Below are 20,141 nucleotides of genomic sequence, written 5' to 3'. Positions count from 1 at the left end.
AAGAAACTTACCCATTTAAGATGCATAAGGACCAATTTACTGTCGGAAGAGGCCTCCAAAAGGCGTGCTGCCTCCCTGGCAGCAGCTAATTGGAAATCAGACATTTCAATCCTCTCTGTCAAGATTGTCTCTGCGATCTTCCAACCAGACCTAATCTCCCTCATGGGCATACTCATGTTACCCTGAGCCAACGTTTGCCACACCTGGAGAGCTCGTATTTGCAGACCCTTTGTCTCATATAAAAATGCAAGTGTACGAAGCTTTCCAGAAGCTTGCAACAAGTCTTCCACCTCCTCCTGCACCGTCCATGCAAGCTGCAGTGTCATCCTCCCTGCAAGTTGTTGCCAGTGGCCTTCTTGCTTTGCAGCTTACAGCATTCTTAGCAACCTGCTGCTCCCCCAACATACACGCACAGCATGCATGGAATGGAGCTCTAAGGTTACCACACCAAAGTACTTCTAAGAAAGAAGTTGAAGAAAATGCATCGTGCAGGCCTTTTGCTTTTCACAGAAACTAATACATAAAGAAAATACCATGCACGTAGTGAGACAAAACAAAACCAAAGCATGTTTCATACCACAACGCAGCTGTTTTCAGAAGCTGCAAGCTGTTCCGTTTCCCCTGCAGCACCTACTTTAATGAAGAGCTTCATGAGAAGAGTATCCACTCCCTCCTTGATCAATGCTGGCATAGTCTTGTCCCGTACAGCTTTCAGGTATCTGACAAACATTCAATCATTGGTACCCCTTGTGATGAAGCTCTTATATAAGAGTAAGAAAGAAAACGAATCTCACTCTGACCACATTAACATAAAATAAATTGGATTGAAATAACATATGCGCATACGTTCTAGAAAAAACAAAAGGATATCAGAAGCAATCTACAAGATGGAAGATGACCAACCGAATGACTTGCTCAATTGCCTGCATAACATAGTCCTCTATTACAGCACTTTTGCTTTTGGACGATGTTGCTGGCAAGCTATGTCCATTTGGTAAATCATTCATATTGCTGACTGATTGCAGAATAAGCTCCCTCTGGATGGCTTGCAGCTTTATTTCAACTACATTATGCATGGCCTGTGGGGGAGGATGCAAACCCCAATATCTATTTCTAGGAACCTGCAAATAACAATTTTGCCTCAAAAAAAGCTGATACGATGGGAGCTTCTGCCCAGCAACAACTCACATATCTTCCTTGAACAGAATTAAATATGAACAAATCTGATCAAAACACAATGAATCTCCAAGAGTAGGAGCAATTCACTATACACAAGGTCAGAGGACTGCTAATCCTTTAAAGTAAGACCTAAGTCACAGCTTCATCATCAAATGCAAAAGGAAATAGAAGGAGGGCTTAGCGGGGGAAATGAAGAACAAAAATGGGCAGAGCACAGAAAGTGACGAGGCAGTTGAGAGATGGGAGAGAAATAGAAATGAAGAACAGAAATGGGCAGAGTACAGAAAAGTGAAGGGGCAGTTCAGAGTGGGGAAGAATGGCAGCAGGGGTCCACCTGTAATAGAATCTATACATAAAGACGGCCGAGCTCTGATACGATGCTAGAGTAGAGGTTAGCCACACAAGTATACTCAAAGAAACGTACAGATCTGAAAGAGTACCGTCAAGTAGACAGCCAAAAAATCTTGTATGCATGATGCTCCAAACATGGACAAATCTTACTTTGGAAGGTATGCTCTGTGTACCTTACAGTGCTACCAAAATGTGGGCACTGTGCTGCTCCTACAAGTATTCTCCCTCCAGCTGCCATGTGCCTCTCAGTGGGGCAGTTCTGCTCTTTCAACTACCAAAATGTGGGCACTATGCTGCTCCTACAAGTACTCTCACTCCTGCTGCCATGTGCCTCTCAGTGGGGCTTCAATGGCTTTGCTGGGTTGGGAGTACAAGGGCCCTATGGCCTTTATTTATAAAGAGGGAGGCATACTCTGCCCCCCTCCTCCAACAAGACGGACTGGCTGTCAGAGCAGGCCAATGGAGCACGCCCCTGCCCCGATTTAGGGGGGTGGGCCGAGCCACCAGGATAGCAGCCCGGCTCTTGCCCTCCACGTGCATTGACCTGCATTTGGCTGGTCTCCTTGGCCAACCAGCTGCTGCTTGGTTGACCAGCTCCAGCCTATATAATCCCATCTTGTCAGACCTTTGAGCCCCCTTTGCAGGGCTCTCCCAGACCCCATGCTTGGGCCAGCTATACAGCCCCTGTGACTACCTATAGTGCTGCCCACATGGCTGTCCTTCGTGCACAGCAAGATACTGCGCATATACAGCCCACGACTGCCCTCCCCCTCTCAAATATAACCCATGTGGCACCTTCTCCTTGTGCCCACACACCACACCTAGCTATCCCATGCTTCCTGTAGGTGACCTGCCCCCAGGTCCTCCCCATTCGTTCTCACACGTGTATATCTAGACGAATCTAGGAACATGCCCAAACTCATCCTCTAAAAATACATAGTGCAGTTTCAATCACTCATAAGATTGAAAACCATGAACTCTATCACGCATAGCAGGGACTAGCTACTATGACATCCCCGCTGACGTCGTCAGCGCCCAACAGTGGGTGTAGACCATAGTATAAACATATGCTCTCACACATACAAATCCAGACGCCCACACACACTTGAGCATCCATTTATACCAAGGTCTTCGTACTGAGTTTCTGTCAGCAATCCGTAGGTGAAGGGCAGACTCAGCCGTGACAAGGGCTAGCACTGAAGGAGAAGGCTAATCAAAAAGTAGTCCACATTTTCCTCATTCAAGCTACAACTGCTTGTGAAAACTACATGATTTCATTTTACCCTCTCCCAAACGACCTGCAGGCCCTGAACCAACCAGAAAAGTTGGCCAGGCTGCAGCCCTTCCAGCCCCCTACATAAGGGCCTCTTGCCTCTTCCTTTTGCATAAGCCACAGCACCCTGAAGCCCTCAAGAAGTCAGCGCAGGGCAGGAGAAGACTTGCAGTAGAGTTCCAGCTTCATAGCCAGCCCTTGCTGGGATATTTTGTGCTCACCTTGAGCTAGATTTTGCCTGCTGTTTAGTAGAGGATAGATCTGAGTTCTCTCTCATATTATCTCTGGTATATGCTGTCTATACTCTATCTGTTGAGTGAGGTTCTAGCGCGTGGTCTGCATCATTGAGTGAGTGAGACTGAGCTGTTCGTATTCCGCATAGAGGTTGAGAGGTTCAAGTGAGTCTATCCCTCATTTCCAACAAGATATCAGAGCACGGTTCTCAGCTCTAGACACTCTCACATTCGAAGGAAGGAGTTGTTCTTCAGAAAAGCAACTCCGATTCACAAGGTTTGCAGAGTTCCATTTCATCTACCACGTTTCTATTTGCTGTGTGAAATTTACAGCAAACATGTCGAAGTCAGAAGCCTCTTCTGACACTACTCTTCAAACTCCCCGCCAGTCATGTTCCGTCTCATACAATCCCTAACTTTGGAGAGTCTGGAAAGCTGGATGGGACAAATCACCCAGAGATCTGGAGTCCCTTGTGGCCCGAAGCTGTGGAAGCTCACGATGGGAGTCAACGCAAGCCTAGAGGATGTTGTAGATCGATTTGGATGTCGGTGGACAAAGATGAACTCAAAGCATGGGAGGATAGAGATGCCCAGGCCTTGGCTCTAGTCCTAGGGACGACAACAGACTCTGTGATTCCTCATATTGAGATGGCTGAAACATCAGCGGAGGCATAGGCCACTCTCAAGGACTTGTACGAGACAGATAACACTTCCCGTATCTTGACTCTCCAACACCAGCTTTTCAATATGCACATGGATGAGGGAGAGTCGGTACATGACCGCTTGACAAAAGTCAAAGTGGTATCAACTGGCATCGGTTGGTCAAAAGGCGGACACCTGTCAGCTAGCACTGTTGACGTCTACCACACAGCTTCAAGGGATTCGTCACCATTGTGACAGCACGACAAAGGACCAAGCCTCTAACATTCGAAGAGCTTGGGTCCTTGCTATTTCAGGAAGAAGCCCGAGAGAAGTTGTACAACAAGATTGATGATAAAGCACTTCTGGCAAAGGATAAGCCCGGTAAGGGCAAGTCCAAGGACTCCAAATGCAAGGCCAAGGACTCGGAGCAAAAAAAGAAGGTAAAATGTTTCTACTATGAAAAAGCTCGGTCATTATGTGAAAGACTACTGAAAGAGGAAGGCAAATCAAAGGAAAACGTAGTCCCATAGCAAGGAGGAGCCTAAGACAGACACAGCCAATGTCACTACTGGAGAGCTTTTCTTGGCCATTGAGCATTGCTCTGCACACACAGAGAGTGAACACAAGGAGGCTTGGTACGTGGAAAACACATCCAACAAGGAGTGGTTCAAGACCATGGAGGGAACCCATCCCAACTCGAAGGTGACCGTGGCGGATAGCTCGACATGCGTTGTGAAGGGCGTTGGAAGTATTTCATTCATCAAAACAATGGGAGAAGAGAGGGTAATATCTGGTGTGCTCTTTGTTCCAACTTTATGCAAGAATATGCTCTCACTGAGCCAATACAATTCGAGAATGGAAAAGTCATCGCCACTTCCAAGGAAGACAGACAAGTGGTGGCCCAAGGTGTCGAGGAGGGTGGCCCAAGGTGTCGCGGAGGACGGCTTATACCGATTACATGCTCTAGTTGTCCACAGGGACCATGGGCACTCCAAAATGTGGCATGAAAGGTTTGGTCATGTCATTTACGGTACTCTTACAGAAATGCAAAAGTCCAAAATGGTGGAGGGACTTCCACCTGTCAAAAGCGCAAAGAATGTCTGACAGGCTTGTTTGGAAGGCAAGCAAAACGGGAGTGATTCTCACAAGAGGCTACATCAAGGGCCAAGGGACCATTGAAGCTGCTCCACTTTGACATTTGCAAACCAATGTCAACAAACTCATTTGCACGGGTCCTCATATATTCTTCTATTCATGGATGACTTTAGTTGGATGACTTGGATATATAGCCTAGCCAAGAAGTCCCAAGCATTTGAGAAATTCAAATTCAAAGACAAGACAGCCAAGGTAGAGAAGGAAACAAGGAAGGATGTCAAAGCATTCCGCACAGAACGATGGGGGAGGGGGGGGTCACCTCCACAAAATTCAACACTTTCTACAGGAAGCATGGGATCAGGAGTCAGCTTACTATGCCTGCACATCTCAACAGAATGGAGTTGCTGAGCAAAAGCATCGAATTGGTTATAGAGACGGGGTTGACCATGATCAGAGGGAGAGATCTCTCGAAATCTTACTAGGATGAAGCAGTGAATAAGGCTGTTGCAAATATGATGCCCTATGATATGACGCCTAATGAAGCATATTATGGTAAGAAGCCCACTATCTCTCATCTGAGGATTTTGGGATTTGATGCATTCGTACATGTGCATAAAGATGATAGGACAAAGTTGGATTCCAAGAGCAAGAAGTGTGTCTATGTCGAGTACAATGAAGAATCAAAGGGGTACCGCCTCTTTCACCCAGTGAAGAGACACATATTGATTAGTAGGGACGTGGTCTTTGAAGAAACAATGTCCCAAGCAAAGAAAGAGGTCATCAAAGTTCCCAAAGCTCCCACACTCAAGTTGACCATTACAAAGGTACCAACTGTAAGAATACTGAAAGGAAAGAGTAGAGTGGACACAAAATCAGAATACTTTCTTATGGAATGAAGAAAAGTGAGGTCCTTAAGTAGGCACCTCATACAAGCTCACTGACATCACTGATGACTTCAGAGCTCCACAATCATCTCCTCAATCTGCTCCTAGATTCTCTCAATCATCCTATGTGGCTCTCCACCACCTAACTGTGCTTGTGGGCACCTAATTGTGCCTCTAGCACTCACACATAGAAACATAAGGTGTGCCTGAGGCATACACCTTGAGATATCCCAACAAACCCCCCCTCAAGGAAATGCCTCAGGCTATGTCAAGGATACATCTAGTCTCATAGTTTCTCATGCCATCTCATGGTGGTCAAGGATTAATCTATGGCTAGGTTCTCATGCTAGCAAGGGTTCCCTTGGGTGTAAGGTAAACAAAAGGGATACAAAAAGACCTTCCAATGGTTATCTCCCCTGCATGTACATGCACACAATGTCTGCAGGAGGTACCATGGAACAAAACATACACATGGCCTACATTATAAGGTGACCAGAGGTGTTTACAAAACACACAAAACACAATAGTTTATTTTCATTCATTTTGGAGGACTATCCAGGCTGAGTACCTTGACATAAAAAGAGAGATATGGAGCATACATAGAGATGTGTTTAAAATGCATAATCTTCAAAGGATGCCTCATCTTGTGGAGGCTCATTAACTGTAAGTAGATTTGCATTTTCTGTCTTTGCTTTGGCTCTGCAAAACTTCTCATGATGGTTGTTCTTGCCACAGTGCTTGCATGGGTTGTTAACTTTGAAGCAGTCCTTTGAAAGGTGATTTGTCTTTCCACAGTGATTGCAAGGAGTATACTTGCCCTTCTTGACTTTTACAGCATAAGCAGTGTCATTGCCTTTCCTTAGCTCCATATGCCTTTCTTCTTCTTGGAGAGCAGAGATAATGCCTTCAAGGTTAGGATTGGGAAGATTCTTCAAAGTGCTAACAATGTGATCAAAACTTTCAGGCATACTCTTAAGTAACACTGCCATAGCATCATCAGGAGTGATAGGAGAGTTGATAGAAGCTAATTGAGTCATAAGACTCCGCATATAGTTGACATGAGCAGCTAAAGTAGTATCACTTGCCATCTTTAATTCAAAGAAAGAGATTTTAAGTGATAGTTTAGAGATGTGAGAGCTTGCACCAAAAATCATGTCTAGCTTCTGCCAAGCTTCCGAAGGAGACTCCAAATCAGAGATATGGTGTATATAATCATCACCCAAAGCAAGAGCAATGATACCATATGCCTTTTCTTCTCTTGCTGGATCCCTTGCTGGTCGTGTCGGTGTTGAGGATTCTCCAGCATTGGAGGCTGTAGAAGAAGCGGTAGGAGTAGGTTTGACAAGTCCCCATAAGTTCTCCCGCATCAATGCAAATTTCACCTTCATTTGCCATGTATGGAAGCCCTTTCCATTGAACTTCTCAAGATTATATATGGTAGCCATGAGAGGGTCTAACCCAGATATTGGGCAGTGTCTATCTCTCTTACAAGGCAAAAATAACTGAAAGACTTCCAAAATATGAGCACTTAATGTAGCAAATAGTAGTGACTAGATTTCAAACAATGATGCTTCTTCTTACATGCTTCATAGAAGTGGATGAAATAAACATTTTCCAATCAAAACCAGGTCTAGCAAGTCAAAACAAAACTGAATCCACACTTGTACTGAAGTTATTGAAAGCTTCAAAAAACCAGAAATGCTAGATGTTGGGGTAAAGGCACTGGCCACCCTTGTAACAGTATTAATCTAGTACTACTAAGTACACTAAGTACACATTGTACTTAGGTACTTAGTGGCCCTAGTCTTATCCATATATATACTAGTGTGTGTACTTGGGGAGGTACCACTCATTCCTTTATCCCCACCCACTGGTGTGTGACTACTGTGAGTGTGTCTCTCTACTCCCTACTCTATCTCTCCCTCACACTCTCCATCAACTGGTATCAGAGCCAACGGGCTCTCTCCCTCCGCTTCCACCCCCTCTCTCCCCATCTGAGGGCTGTCCAAAGCGCTGATTTTCACATAAGGAGGTAATGGAGTACCAATACTCTTCCCCCCCTCCATGTGAAATCTCTGCAAGACCTTGCCAATGTATTCCTTCTGAGACAAGTATAGCAACCGCTTTTCCCTATCCCGAAGTATGCGCATACCCAATATATGGTTGGCATCACCAAGATCCTTCATATCAAAGGTCTGGTGCAATCTCTTTTTCAAGGCATTCATTTCCTTATGAGATTTTCCAGCAATTAACATGTCATCCACATACAAAATGAGGATAAGTAAACTGCCATCTGAAGCTTTCTTGGTATATAAGCAGTGATCAATGTCACTTCTCCTGTAACCCTGGGTTCGCATGAATGTATCAAACTTATGATACCATTCCCTGGGTGCCTGCTTTAGACCATAAAGACTTTTCTTCAGTCTGCATACAAGCTTCTCTTTGCCCTTCACTGTAAAACCCTCTGGCTGCTGCATAAAAATTTCCTCATGTAAATCACCATGAAGAAATGCTGTTTTGACATCCATTTGGACCAAATCCATATCTGCATGTGCAACCAATGCTAATACAGTTCTGAGTGTTGTCATCTTGACAACGGGAGAGAATATCTCCTCAAAGTCAACACCATATTCCTGCTTGAACCCTTTGGCAACCAGTCTGGCTTTATGCCTTGGCTTTTCACCAGGTGTGACTTTAAGTCTATAAACCCATTTGCATGGCAGTACCTTTTTACCAGTAGGCAAGGGTACCAATTCCCAAGTGCCATTCTTGTGAAGACTGTCCATTTCAGACTTCATAGCAAGATCCCATTGAACCTTGTCTGCCCTCTGCCTAGCCTCTTTGTAGCATGAAGGCTCTCCACAATCAGTGAGCATCAAATAATCAATGCCTGGAACAAATCTTTCTGGCTGCCGCGTCTGTCTGGTTGACCTTCTAACCCAAAGACCATCATCTTGAGCTGGCTGTCCAGCCTGTTCATCACCCAGATAAGGTGGCTGTTCCATGATTCCTGGCTGCATTTGCATGTCAGGAAGATCACCTAACTGTGCCTCATCCATTGGGATGTTTTCTGCCATAACTGGCTGTCCATTAGGATCTGCTGCAGCATCATTTAATGGCTGATTATGCTGCTGTTGTGGCTGATTTACAGCCTGTCTGTGTTGCCCATGATGCCTGTCATCATCAATAGTTACTTTTAAAGGTTCCTGCTGTACAACAGGTTCCTTGAACATGATGGTTTCATCAAACACGACATCATTGCTGCGTATAAGTTTTTTGTTCTTGGGATCCCAAATCCTGTAGCCCATCTCACCTTTGTCACCGTAACCTAGGAATATGCATTTAAGAGACTTTGGATCCAGTTTAGTTCTGTCCTCCCTGCGTACATGCACATACGCGACACAACCAAAGACCCGTAGGTGTTTGTAAGACGGAGGCTTGCCCGTCCATGCTTGTTCAGGCACACCACCACATAGTCTCTTGTTTGGTGACCTGTTAATAAGGTGCACAGCTGTCTTTACAGCTTCAGCCCAAAATGTGTGGGGCAATGCAGCATGTGACAACATGGATCTGACTTTCTCTTGAATGGTCCTGAACATTTTTTCAGCTGTACCATTCTGTGGAGGATCATATGGTGCAGACAAAACCCTTTGGATACCCTTTGCCTCACAGAATTCTTGAAATTCTTTGGACAAGTACTCTCCACCATTGTCAGATCGTAAGGCTTTCAGTTTTTTGCCTGTCTCATTTTCAACTAGTGCAACAAACTTAGTGAAAGCCTTGAACGTATCACTCTTCTTTCTGAGAGTGTAAACCCACACTTTGCGGGTGGCGTCATCTATGAATGACAGTATGTACTTTGAACCTCCTAAAGAGAGTGTAGGCATCTCACACACATCTGTATGTACTAGCTCCAAGAGCTGTAATTTCTGATTTGACCTTCTCTTATGAGGTATTTGTACTTGATGACCGTAGAGACAAAATTCACATTTCTGCAAATCTGAATATTTTAGACTCGGCAAGTAACCAAAATGAGCCAATTGCTCCATTCCCTTAATACTCATATGGCCAAGCCGGCTATGCCACAATGAAATCTTTGGCAGCTCGGTGGCATTTACATCAGAATGCGGACAATGTCCAGCATGAAGTGAGTACAAAGTATCAACCTTAGGACCCCTGGCAATAGCCATTGCCCCTTTGCTGATTTTCCATTTCTGATTACCAAAGGTGGTAAGATAACAATCATCATCCAACAACCCTGTGGAAATCAAGTTCTTCTTCACCTCAGGAACATGCCTGACCCCTTTAAGCATTAACTGCTGGCCATTTTCAAGAACAAGCCTGACATCACCTATACCAATGATAGAACATGCATGGTTATCACCAAGAAAGACAACTCCCTTCTGCCCTCCTGCATATCTGACAAACAGATCTCTGTAGGATGTCACATGAAAGGAAGCACCTGAATCTATAATCCAGGAAAACATATCTGATCCATCACCAGCATGAAGTGTATGAGCCTCCAGTGAAGAGGTGAAACATATCTCATGTCCACTGTCACTGTCACTAACATAAGTAACATTCAGCTCTTCTTTTTCTTTGCCCTTAGACTTGCCTTGAGCCTTGCCTTCTTTGGCTCTCTGGTCATTCTTCTTTTGAAAACACTTTTTCTCAATATGTCCCTTCTTGCCACAATAGTTGCATACAAGATCACTCTTAGAGCGGGACTTGCTCCTCTCTCTTTCTTTGTCTTTACCACGTGTTTTGGACCTGCTGCGTGCATTCAAAGCATTTGACTTCCCAATAGCATTGTTCTTTCTGTTCATCTCTTCCTGTAGAAGAGCACTCTCCACATCTGCAAATACCAGAATGGTTTTTGAGTTGCTGGTAGAAGTCCTGAATGTGTCCCATGACTCAGGTAGAGAACATAGGATGAGTGTAGCTTTCAGCTCATCATCGAGCTTCAACCCCTGGTTGATCACCTGGCTGAATATGCTGTTAAACTCAATAATATGAGTGGACATAGCTGTCCCCTCCTTCATTTGAAGACCAACAAGCTTTTTTAGCCAGTAAGCTTTTCCCGTGGCACTTTTCTTGGCATAAGTATCCTCAAGACGTTGCCACATCTCCCACGCAGTAGGTTCATCCCTGATGCCTACAACCAGTGAATCAACAACTGTAAGCATAATGGTCGACCTGGCCAAGCCGTCCATCTTCTCCCACTGCTCATCAGTAATGTTGGAGGGCTTAACACCCTTCTCCTTTATAGGTTTGTACTGGTCCTTCTGCATCAACACATTGTAGCATTGTGTCCTCCATATGTCGTAATTTTTAGCTCCTTCGAGCTTCTTTATCTGAAACAAGGACGACACATCGCTGCCGGAACTCATGGTAAAGAAAATAGAGTTTGACTCCCTGTAGTCGTGCAATTAAGCACTAGTTACTCCAAGAAAATTCCCCCGCAGCGGAAGTACGATCAGAAAATGAACTTGGTACTGTTTCAGTGGCATAAAACCAACTGAAAGTCTGTCTCCCACTTGCTGCAGAAACAGTACAGCAATCTGTTCCTGTCTTTTTTGCTGGCGAAAGTGCGGTACAGCTCCTTCAAAGTGCTCCAGAAAAAATCCCAGAACTGTTTTCTGAAAAAATAGCAGTACTTTTTGAGCTTTTTGACAGTGAAATCTGGTCAAACTTGCTGGTTGACAGTCCCGGACTGTCAAAAAAACAGTGAATCTCTGATTGTGGATGAAGATCTCTGATTTTAGACCTCCATATGCTCCAGAAACTTCCCCCCCAACTGAATTCACAGTTTGGAAGTGAGATTGCTCAAAAGCCCTTTGAATGCATGAAGAAAATCAGAGATTTGACCTCCAATTAAAAAGATTGACCTTTGACCAAAAAAAAAACTGTAAGTCAAATTTGCACTTTCAAAGCATAGTAGTGCTTTACGAGATAGCCTGATGCATGTAGAGTGCTCCCACTTGACAGATTTCCGGTCAGGCTACAAAAGCCCCAAATTTGACTAAGTCAAACTTGGTCAAAATCGACCAAATCTGTACCAAATGTGGATGTACTTGCAGCAACAAACTAAAGCATTTGTCCCAAGCATAATAGCATCAAAAGCCCCTTGAATTGACTGCACATTCCGTGCATTAACACAGTAAATGGCATCAACTGCTACTGCTCACAAGGCATGTGCGGGTACACACTGACAAAAGCATAAACCTCTGCCCAAGTGTCAAGCATACACACTGCAAATCTGATAATGCATACACTGTGTCAACCCTCACTGGCCAAGTGAATAACCTGTCTCAACTCTGTTTGCGGCATAAGCTAAGCCTCAGAGTTGAGTGATGCCCTGCCACAGTAGATACCAACACCTTTGCTGCGGTACCCCGCCTTTTGGCTGTACTTTTGGCCGTTGCTGCTGTTCATCTGTAACAAAAGGAGCCGGAAGAAAGGGGGGGGGTGCTGGTACGGGCGTGCACGCTGCCCGGAGACCTTGTCGACGCCGATGCAACCACGCCTTGAAGTCCTGGCCTGCGCAGATGCAGCCCTTGGCTACGACGTGCAGCCACGCCCTACGACCTGCAGCCTTTGGCTCGCAGCCGCGCCCTGCGAGTTTGCAGCAGCGCCTTTGCGCTTGCTTGCAGCCTTTGGCTGCGTCGTGCAGCCACGCGTTGGCTGAGCCGCCCGCGCTCCCGCCTTTCAGCAGCTCCAGCTACGCCTCCCGCGCCATCGCCTTGCAGCCGCTCCAGCTACACCGCCCGCGCTCCCGCCTTGCAGCAGCCCTTGGCTGCGACGTGCAGCCGCTCCCTGGCTACGCCGATAGTAGCATTTTATGTAGCATCATCTTCAAAAACTTGTCCAAAACTGTCAAAACTGAAAAGCTGAACTTGGAGGGCTTGTAGCTCACTCTTCAAAGCAAGGAAAAGAGGGCTTTCTGAAGCAAAAGAAAGCTCATATACCAGAGAAGGTCCAGCACAGAGGTTGGACGAAATGGTGCGCACTTTTGCCCGGGAGAGTTGCTACAGGCTGAAACTGAGTTTTGACGATTTCTCCCTCGTTACTGAACCAAATGACCTGAAAAATGGCTCAAAATCTTCGTCTTGAGGTCGCCCATCTACTCCTAAGAGGGCTCAGGCAATGGCGGAGTAGGCAGGGAGTATTGAGCAACAGAAGAAATTCGCTGTTTGGAGAATGGCAGCCACCACAGACGTTTTTTCTTCAATTGCTTGCAGGTGGAAGTTCGCCCATACTAGAGGAGTTTCCAGCTCAGAGGGTTTGGGCAATGGCTGTTTGTAGATGGAGAACCAAGCTCTCAAAGATTTTGGGAAGAAAGAGGAAAATGAAGAAGAAGAAGATGAAGAAGAAGATAATGATGTGGCAGAAATGGGCTCAAGGGGGATCAAAGGGCTCTGATACCATGTTAGAATACTGAAAGGAAAGAGTAGAGTGGACACAAAATCAGAATACTTGCTTATGGAATGAAGAAAAGTGAGGTCCTTAAGTAGGCACCTCATACAAGCTCACTGACATCACTGATGACTTCAGAGCTCCACAATCATCTCCTCAATCTGCTCCTAGATTCTCTCAATCATCCTATGTGGCTCTCCACCACCTAACTGTGCTTGTGGGCACCTAACTGTGCCTCTAGCACTCACACATAGAAACATAAGGTGTGCCTGAGGCATACACCTTGAGATATCCCAACACCAACAACTGTAGATCCCGAGGGCCCAAAAGAGCCTGAGGAAGAGCAAGATGCATCAGAGCCACCCCCAAAGGCAACTTCCAAAGATAGGAAGTTACCGACATGGTATCTGAAGACCTTACAGAACCTCGGGTCAAACATTCTCAAGTAGCAGCTCGACGGTTACGACGCAACATGTCTACACCCTCAACCAACTTTGCCTACTCCACGAGCCGCGGACCTTTGAGGAGGTGAAAGATCTACCGGCGCGGAAGGCTGCCATGAAGGCAAAGATGGACATCATTCTAAAGAATGACACTTGGGAAATGGTACCCAAACAAATGGAAGGTCATAGGTACCAAGTAGGTGTACAAGCTAAAGTTCAAGTCTAATGGGAGCTTGGACAAACATAAAGAAGCTTGGTGGTAAAAGGCTACGCTCAATCAGAAGGCCTTAATTTTGACGAGACTTTTGCCCCCACAGCGCGGATGGTCACTATTGGACAATAACCGCATTGGCTGCCCATCACGGATGGTCCATATTCCATATGGATGTGAAGTCAGCATTCGATTTCAATGAGACTTTTGCTCCCCACATCCCAGATGGTCACTATTCGAACAGTGATCGCATTGGCTGCCCATCACGATGGACATGAAGTCAGCATTCTTGAAAGGAACCGTTGCTTGAGAAGAATTTCATTTCTCATAGCACTTCTCCATTGCCTCCCCAATGTTCCTTGTGAAAAAGAAAGATGGCTCATGCCGTATGTGCGTTGATTATAGGGATCTCAACAAGGCTACTATTAAAAACAGATTTCCAATTCCCAAGATTGATGATCTGTTGGATGAACTAAAGGGTGCTCAGTTCTTCACAAAGAAAGATCTACGATCGGGCTATCATCAGATCAGAGTGAAAGAGGGTGGTGAGCACAAAACAACCTTCCGCACGGAAAGGGGTTTGTATGAGTTCAAGGCGATGCCATTCGGGTTGACAAATGCTTTCAAACATTCATTAGCAAAATATTGCAGCCACTTCTCTTCCGATATGTGCTGGTTTTCTTTGATGACATCCTCATTTACAGCAAGGAGCACATCAAGCATGTCAAACAAGTGCTGGAAATTTCGTGGTTGTATCAGCTTTATGCAAAAGCCAAAAAATGTACTGTTACGGCAGAACTTGGGGCACATTGTGGGTAGAGATGGGATTCGAGTGGATCCCGCAAAGGTGAAATGCAAGAAGGGATGGCCACAGCCACTAAATCCCACCCAGCTGAGCGGTTTTTTGGGTCTTGTTTCCTTCTACAGGCGCTTTATTCAGGAATTTGCCAAGAGGGCAGCTCCTATTACAGACCTCTTGAAGAATGATGCCTTTTTGTGGTCAAAAGAAGCGCAGCTCAGCTTTGAAGACCTGAAATTTGCCTTGACTCATGAAACTATGTTGGTATGCCCTAACTTCTCATGGCCAATTATTGTGGAGGTAGATGCAAAAGCTTGGGGGTTGTTCTACAACAAGCGCATGGTGTAATAGCTTTTGAAGCTGAAAATTTGAGGCCGAAGAGCTCAACTACCATGTTTTGATGATCAGGAAGTGTTGGCCATACTACATGCCTTCAAAAATAGCATCACTACATGTACGCGAGTAAAATCAAGGTCAAAACTGATCATATGACAATCGGATTTTTCCTCACGCAGCAAAACTTGTCTGCCAAGCAAAAGAGATATTGGCTTGCACCTTGTCTGTAGTCTCTACCATTTACCAAGATTGGAGACATGGCATTCAAGAAGACTACATGCCTTATTCAAAGCCAGCAGCCATCTTTTCAGAATTGCAGCAGCCCTCATGCCACGATCATCCTGACTTTTAAGTTGCATAACCTACTCGGTTCCAAATTCACAATATAGACAGCTGGTATTGAGGGAAATGCTTTCTTCCCCTATGGAAGGACATACAGGTGTCACAAAGACGTATGACAGGGTAAGGTAAAGTTTCTTCTTGGAAGGCCTATGGAGAGATGTAGTCAAACGTGTTGAGGATTTGCCATGCCAGCAAAGCAAAGTGAACAGCAAGTTGCCAGCTGGTTTGTTACAGCCATTACCCATTCCAGCGGGGCAAATTGGCACACATCATCACAAGATTGTCTTCTAAGATCCAGGATGGGACAGCATCTATGTTGTGGTAAGGCTGACAAAACAAGCCCATTTCATACCCACTAAGACCCAATATTCAGCATTCCAGGTTACATACTGGGGTAGAGGAGGAGATAGCCAACATGAGGGCATCAAGGACAAAGGACAAGCCGGAAGAGACAGCACGGAACGGTTAAGCCACAGCCAGAGACCATGCACAATGCAGAGGCTGACCAGAGCCCACATGATAAGAGGTTCCACCCATCCCTTCGCTACGTAGAGGAGACCGTCTCAGCTGGGGTGTCACTCTTGATATGGCCCACCAGATACGGAGATCACAGAGACCACACCCCCCGCCACAGCGAGAGATGACTCGACAGACACAGATACGAGACATCTTTGTGTCTCATCGGAGAGCCACCATGGTGCCTGGATATGTGTTTGGAGCACTAGCATTGAGTGTCTAAGGTTTTGAGATTTCTTTAGCTTAGCACTTTAGCACTCAGCAAGGGCCTTAGCAAGCCTTTTGCTTCAGCTGACAGCGGCTTGTATGAGTTACTTTTGGATAGGCCCATTGAGGCCTCCTGCAGACGTTAATACTCTCTCTCTCTCTCTCTCTCTCTCTCTCTCTCTCTCTCTCTTCCCCCATTTCCTCACTTCTCACTCCTTCTCTCCCTACCTCTCTCTCCCTTCTACCAATTCTGTCCAATTCCCCTAGCCTGCCCGTATCCCTTTTCTGCACAATCAGTGGGTGTAGACCATAGTATGAACACATGCTCTCACATACATATCCATATGCCCACGCCGACTTGAGCGTCCGTTTATACAAACGTTATCATACTGAGTTTCTGTCAGCACTCAGGAGGGGAACAGCATACTCAGCCGTAACAAGGGCCAGCACTAAAGGAGAAGACTAGTCAAAAGTAGTCCATGTTCTCTTCATTCAAGCCTTTAGTATTGTCAAAGACAAAAGTGCTCGCTGTAGAACCTGTACGCAGCAGAAAGGATAGGTTACTCTCTCTGAAGTCCACCCAAACAGTACACTGTACATAACCCACCAAACAGAATATACACAGAACATACAACAGTACAAAGAGTGTCCATATCACCTCAGTTTATTCATCCACAGATGTGGGCAAGAGCAGCTCTAGACGAGCACTACTCTCCCAATGCATGCTGGGTAAAATACAGCCAGGGGTGGCTGTCAGATGACGATGAAGGAAGGAGCACTGTTGCTGATGTATTGGCTCCTGCATGCCTCAAAGAGGGATTCAGTGGGATGCCAGATACACTAGCATAAGTGCCCATTTATAGGGCTGGAGTGGCCAGGGTTCAGGCCCGAAACCTAATTAGGGCAGCTGACCAGTATCAAACAGCAGCTGGCTGTGTCTGTAGCAGACATGACCTGGTCAAGAGTCCCTCCCAGGACTAACTGGACCGTCGGGTCAAACCAACTTGCTGATCAATTCACCTAGCAGGTCTGGTGACCTGTTTCCAGCAGATCAGTCAGTGTGGCGGTGCACTTGCACCTGACCTAACCCTGCACGCGAACTGACCAAAAATAGGGCTGCTGTGTCCAACCCTAACATGCCACGGACAGCCTCAGTTAAATCCCTCTACCCACACTAATCCCCTTGATCTACTGACCCCTTGTCGTCCTCATATGGGAGCTCACAGGTGGGTCAGTGATCTCTATCAAGTATTTCATTTTTGTCTCCCCAAAACGAGCATTTCTAAGCAGAAGATGCTTAGAAAGAAAGCTGATAGGGCAATGCACCACTATCACAATATCAGCAGGCTGCAATATCAACACGCTGCAACATGGACGAAAGAATCAACCATTGGACCATTCATGTACCAGGTTCCCTTTCTTCTGGAGAGGGCTGTTGCTGCTGAGTTGCTCTAAAAAAAACTGTTCAGAGAGCACTCATTCCAGACAAGTAATAACGGACCTTCTTTGCACTTCTTTCTTTTCAGGAAGGAAAACGTAATTATGCTCCTCAATTGAAAAAGGATAAATATTCAACTTAAACAAAAAAACCAATTCTGCCATTCTAGAAACCCTATGAATGATTCAGCATCGGTACCAAGCCAACGTCTACGAAGCTGGAATGCTATAGAATTGCAATTTGTACTTTAAACTTCTACTATCCACATTCAGGTTGTATAGATGGAAAGGCAATTCCAAAAAAGCACAATTCTTACTGATGATTAGGTCAACCAACCTACATCTAAAGCATATATTTGATGGCAGGAGATGACAAACAGAGTTTAGAATACTGTCTTACCATTGTCCGCCAGCGTTCTGTCAAGTTTGGGAAGAACGGGAAAATTTCTGCAGGAAGCATGACAGATGATTCCAAAAAATGGTCCACTGCATCCTTAAATTGAAGGTCGAAAAACAAAAGATACCCTGCCTGAGCATGCACAATTGCCAACCTCTCCTGTGCATTGCCATCCTCCAATTCAGCCACACACTCCTCCGCCAATTCTACAGCCTCATTGATTTGTCTCTGCCTCAATAATTCTTTCAACTGCTCCTCGACGGGTACCCTTTCTAAACAGTAAACCTGTTCCATTGATATAGGTATTAGCTGTGATGTAGCTCCTCATTGGACATAGATTTCAACCAATAGCAATAGAAGAAAGGAACAAGAAAGAACAAATTGGTAAATGAATGCCATGGCTCTGCTGAAATATGTTGCCCTATCCTACGTTGAGAGCAAGGGGATTAGAATCATCAACACCAGAGACATAACCCCCTCCACACAGGCAGCCCTACCTTGAAAGCACTGGAAACCACCAGGAACTTTCCATCCTCATCATCAGTTACGAAATACGGGCCTACCGCTGCATCAGACAGCACAAGAGATTGCACCTTAGCACCTGTCTTACGGTGATATAGTTCAATGAGACCCCGTTTTACCACAACCACATATGATGAACTTTGTCCGATAGCATCTGGAATATCTCTAAAGAGCAGGCTACTTGAAGTAGGCTGCCCGGCTGCATTGACACCCACTCCAACCATGTCAATCAGAAGGAGAACCTCTAGTTCTTTAGGAAATGCCTTCAGTACCGGTGGACTGAGGATGTCTTGCGGAAGAGAGAAAAGGAGAGAAGTCTGTCCATCTGTGACAGAAAACAGCATGTACTCTTGTCGATTCCCTGTAATAATAACATTCCCCACCCAGGCCATGCTTATCACTTCATCAGGTCCAACAATTTCTTTCAGTTTTACAACGGAAGGAGATTCATTGCTGTCCCCTACCCACATTTTCCCTTTCCTTCTCTGGTTTTCAATGCGAATCTCGTACACGAGCAATTTCTGCTTTATTGCCACTGCAAACCTTTCGATAGCATTATGCTTAGCATCTGACACTGGCGGTGTTCCAGGAACGCCTCTCTTTGTAGTGGATGCACCACTGCTTGCATCCACCACCTCCCCTCGAAAGGCACCTCCGGGCGTCCCAACCTCTCCACCCAATAGGTTCCATCCCCCACGTTTTACGGATAGTCTTCCTGACCCAAAAAGCCTACCTAGTTGACCCTGTCCCGCACTACTTTTCGTAGCCTCGGGAGATCTAATTCCCTCTCTTCCTGGGAGACCAACAAGAGCGGATAGATTTCCTTTGAGGGGTTGCAAGTTTACGGTGGAGCCAAAAGCCCGCGTAAGAGTTAACGCTCCTTTGGTGACAGGCAGCAAATCCAACGGGTCCAACGTGTGCAAGTTCAAAATGACCACCTGTTGATCCACGAGAGCAGCTATCACGCCTCCCCGTGGCAGCGGACAAAGGCAGTCGACAGGAGACTTGCCTAAATTTCTGCTCCTGGTGAGGAGAAACGAGGCGTTGCTAGACTCGCTAACACCAGGCTGCGCTACATCAGGGGAAGTGCCATTAGAAGGCAGTGCAGCAGGCGAGGAGCGGACCCAAGTGAAAAGGAGCAAGTAGCCGGAGTCGGTGCCAAGGTAAACGAGAAGGCGATCGTCGCGGTCGCCAGGGTTAACGATAGAGACGGATCGGAGGCGGCAGGGGGGGATCTGAGAGTGGAGGAAGGGGGAAGCTGCGAGGGAGAGCTTGAGGAGGCCACGAAGAGGAGGGCGACGGGGAGGATGAAGGAGAGGGGAAAGGGGGGGGAGGTGCTGTTGCGGCGGCGGCTGCTGCTGCTGGAGGTGTAGCTCTTGATTTTGGTGCTGCAAGATCTCCATGGGAGAGGAGGGAACCTCCATGGGAGAGGAGGGAAGGAGGAAGGTGGCGATGGAGGTGAGCAGAACAAGGGACGGAACGCAGCAGCACCATAGCTATGGCGGAAGAGGGTGCCGTGCGGATGGAGAGCAGACGACGATCGATTGGGTCGCAGGCATGACCCAAAACGTGGACTTAGCAGTCCACTGCCTCCCACAGAAAAACCCAAGTTTAAACACATACTAAGAATTCGTCAAGTCCCTCACGTGACTCGGTTCGTTCCTCACGTGACCGAACCTCTCAGCCCCAAGAGACTCTGCTTTTCGTCCGACTCTCCCAGGTCGCCCAAGCTCTCTCATTGTGCTATTTCGAGCTCTCTTTCCCTGGAATCTCGTCGCCTTTCGCGCCAACACAAGAGTTTGTTGCAAACTTTATGGAGACGCCGAGCTCTCAAGTACTCCTTTCGACCCACAGCTAT

General features: G+C 46.2%; 1 protein-coding gene across 2 annotated transcripts in view; it reads right to left on the bottom strand.

Moving 5' to 3' along the window:
* The window catches only part of LOC147892890 (vacuolar sorting protein 3-like), a 41,202-nt gene extending 21,345 nt beyond the window's left edge, over nucleotides 1–19,857 (bottom strand). For both annotated transcript variants that reach the window (XR_015542332.1, XM_087387039.1), the window contains exons 1-5: nucleotides 18,259–19,857; nucleotides 17,765–18,046; nucleotides 904–1,121; nucleotides 578–719; nucleotides 12–296 (exon numbers count right to left, since the gene is read on the bottom strand). Coding sequence is in view for 1 of the 2 variants with exons in the window: in XM_087387039.1 (XP_087243165.1) it covers nucleotides 12–296; nucleotides 578–719; nucleotides 904–1,121; nucleotides 17,765–18,046; nucleotides 18,259–19,707 (2,376 nt within the window). In the remaining variant the exon portion in view is untranslated. The remainder of the gene's footprint in view (nucleotides 1–11; nucleotides 297–577; nucleotides 720–903; nucleotides 1,122–17,764; nucleotides 18,047–18,258) is intronic.
* Nucleotides 19,858–20,141: the final 284 nt, after the last annotated feature.

This window comes from Dipteris shenzhenensis, chromosome 16, assembly GCF_047967505.1.
Source record: "Dipteris shenzhenensis isolate YYH24624 ecotype China chromosome 16, Dip_SZ_1.0, whole genome shotgun sequence".
Lineage (NCBI taxonomy): Eukaryota > Viridiplantae > Streptophyta > Polypodiopsida > Gleicheniales > Dipteridaceae > Dipteris > Dipteris shenzhenensis.
Note: the sequence above shows the minus strand (reverse complement) of the source record. Positions and strands in the feature narration are given on the sequence as shown.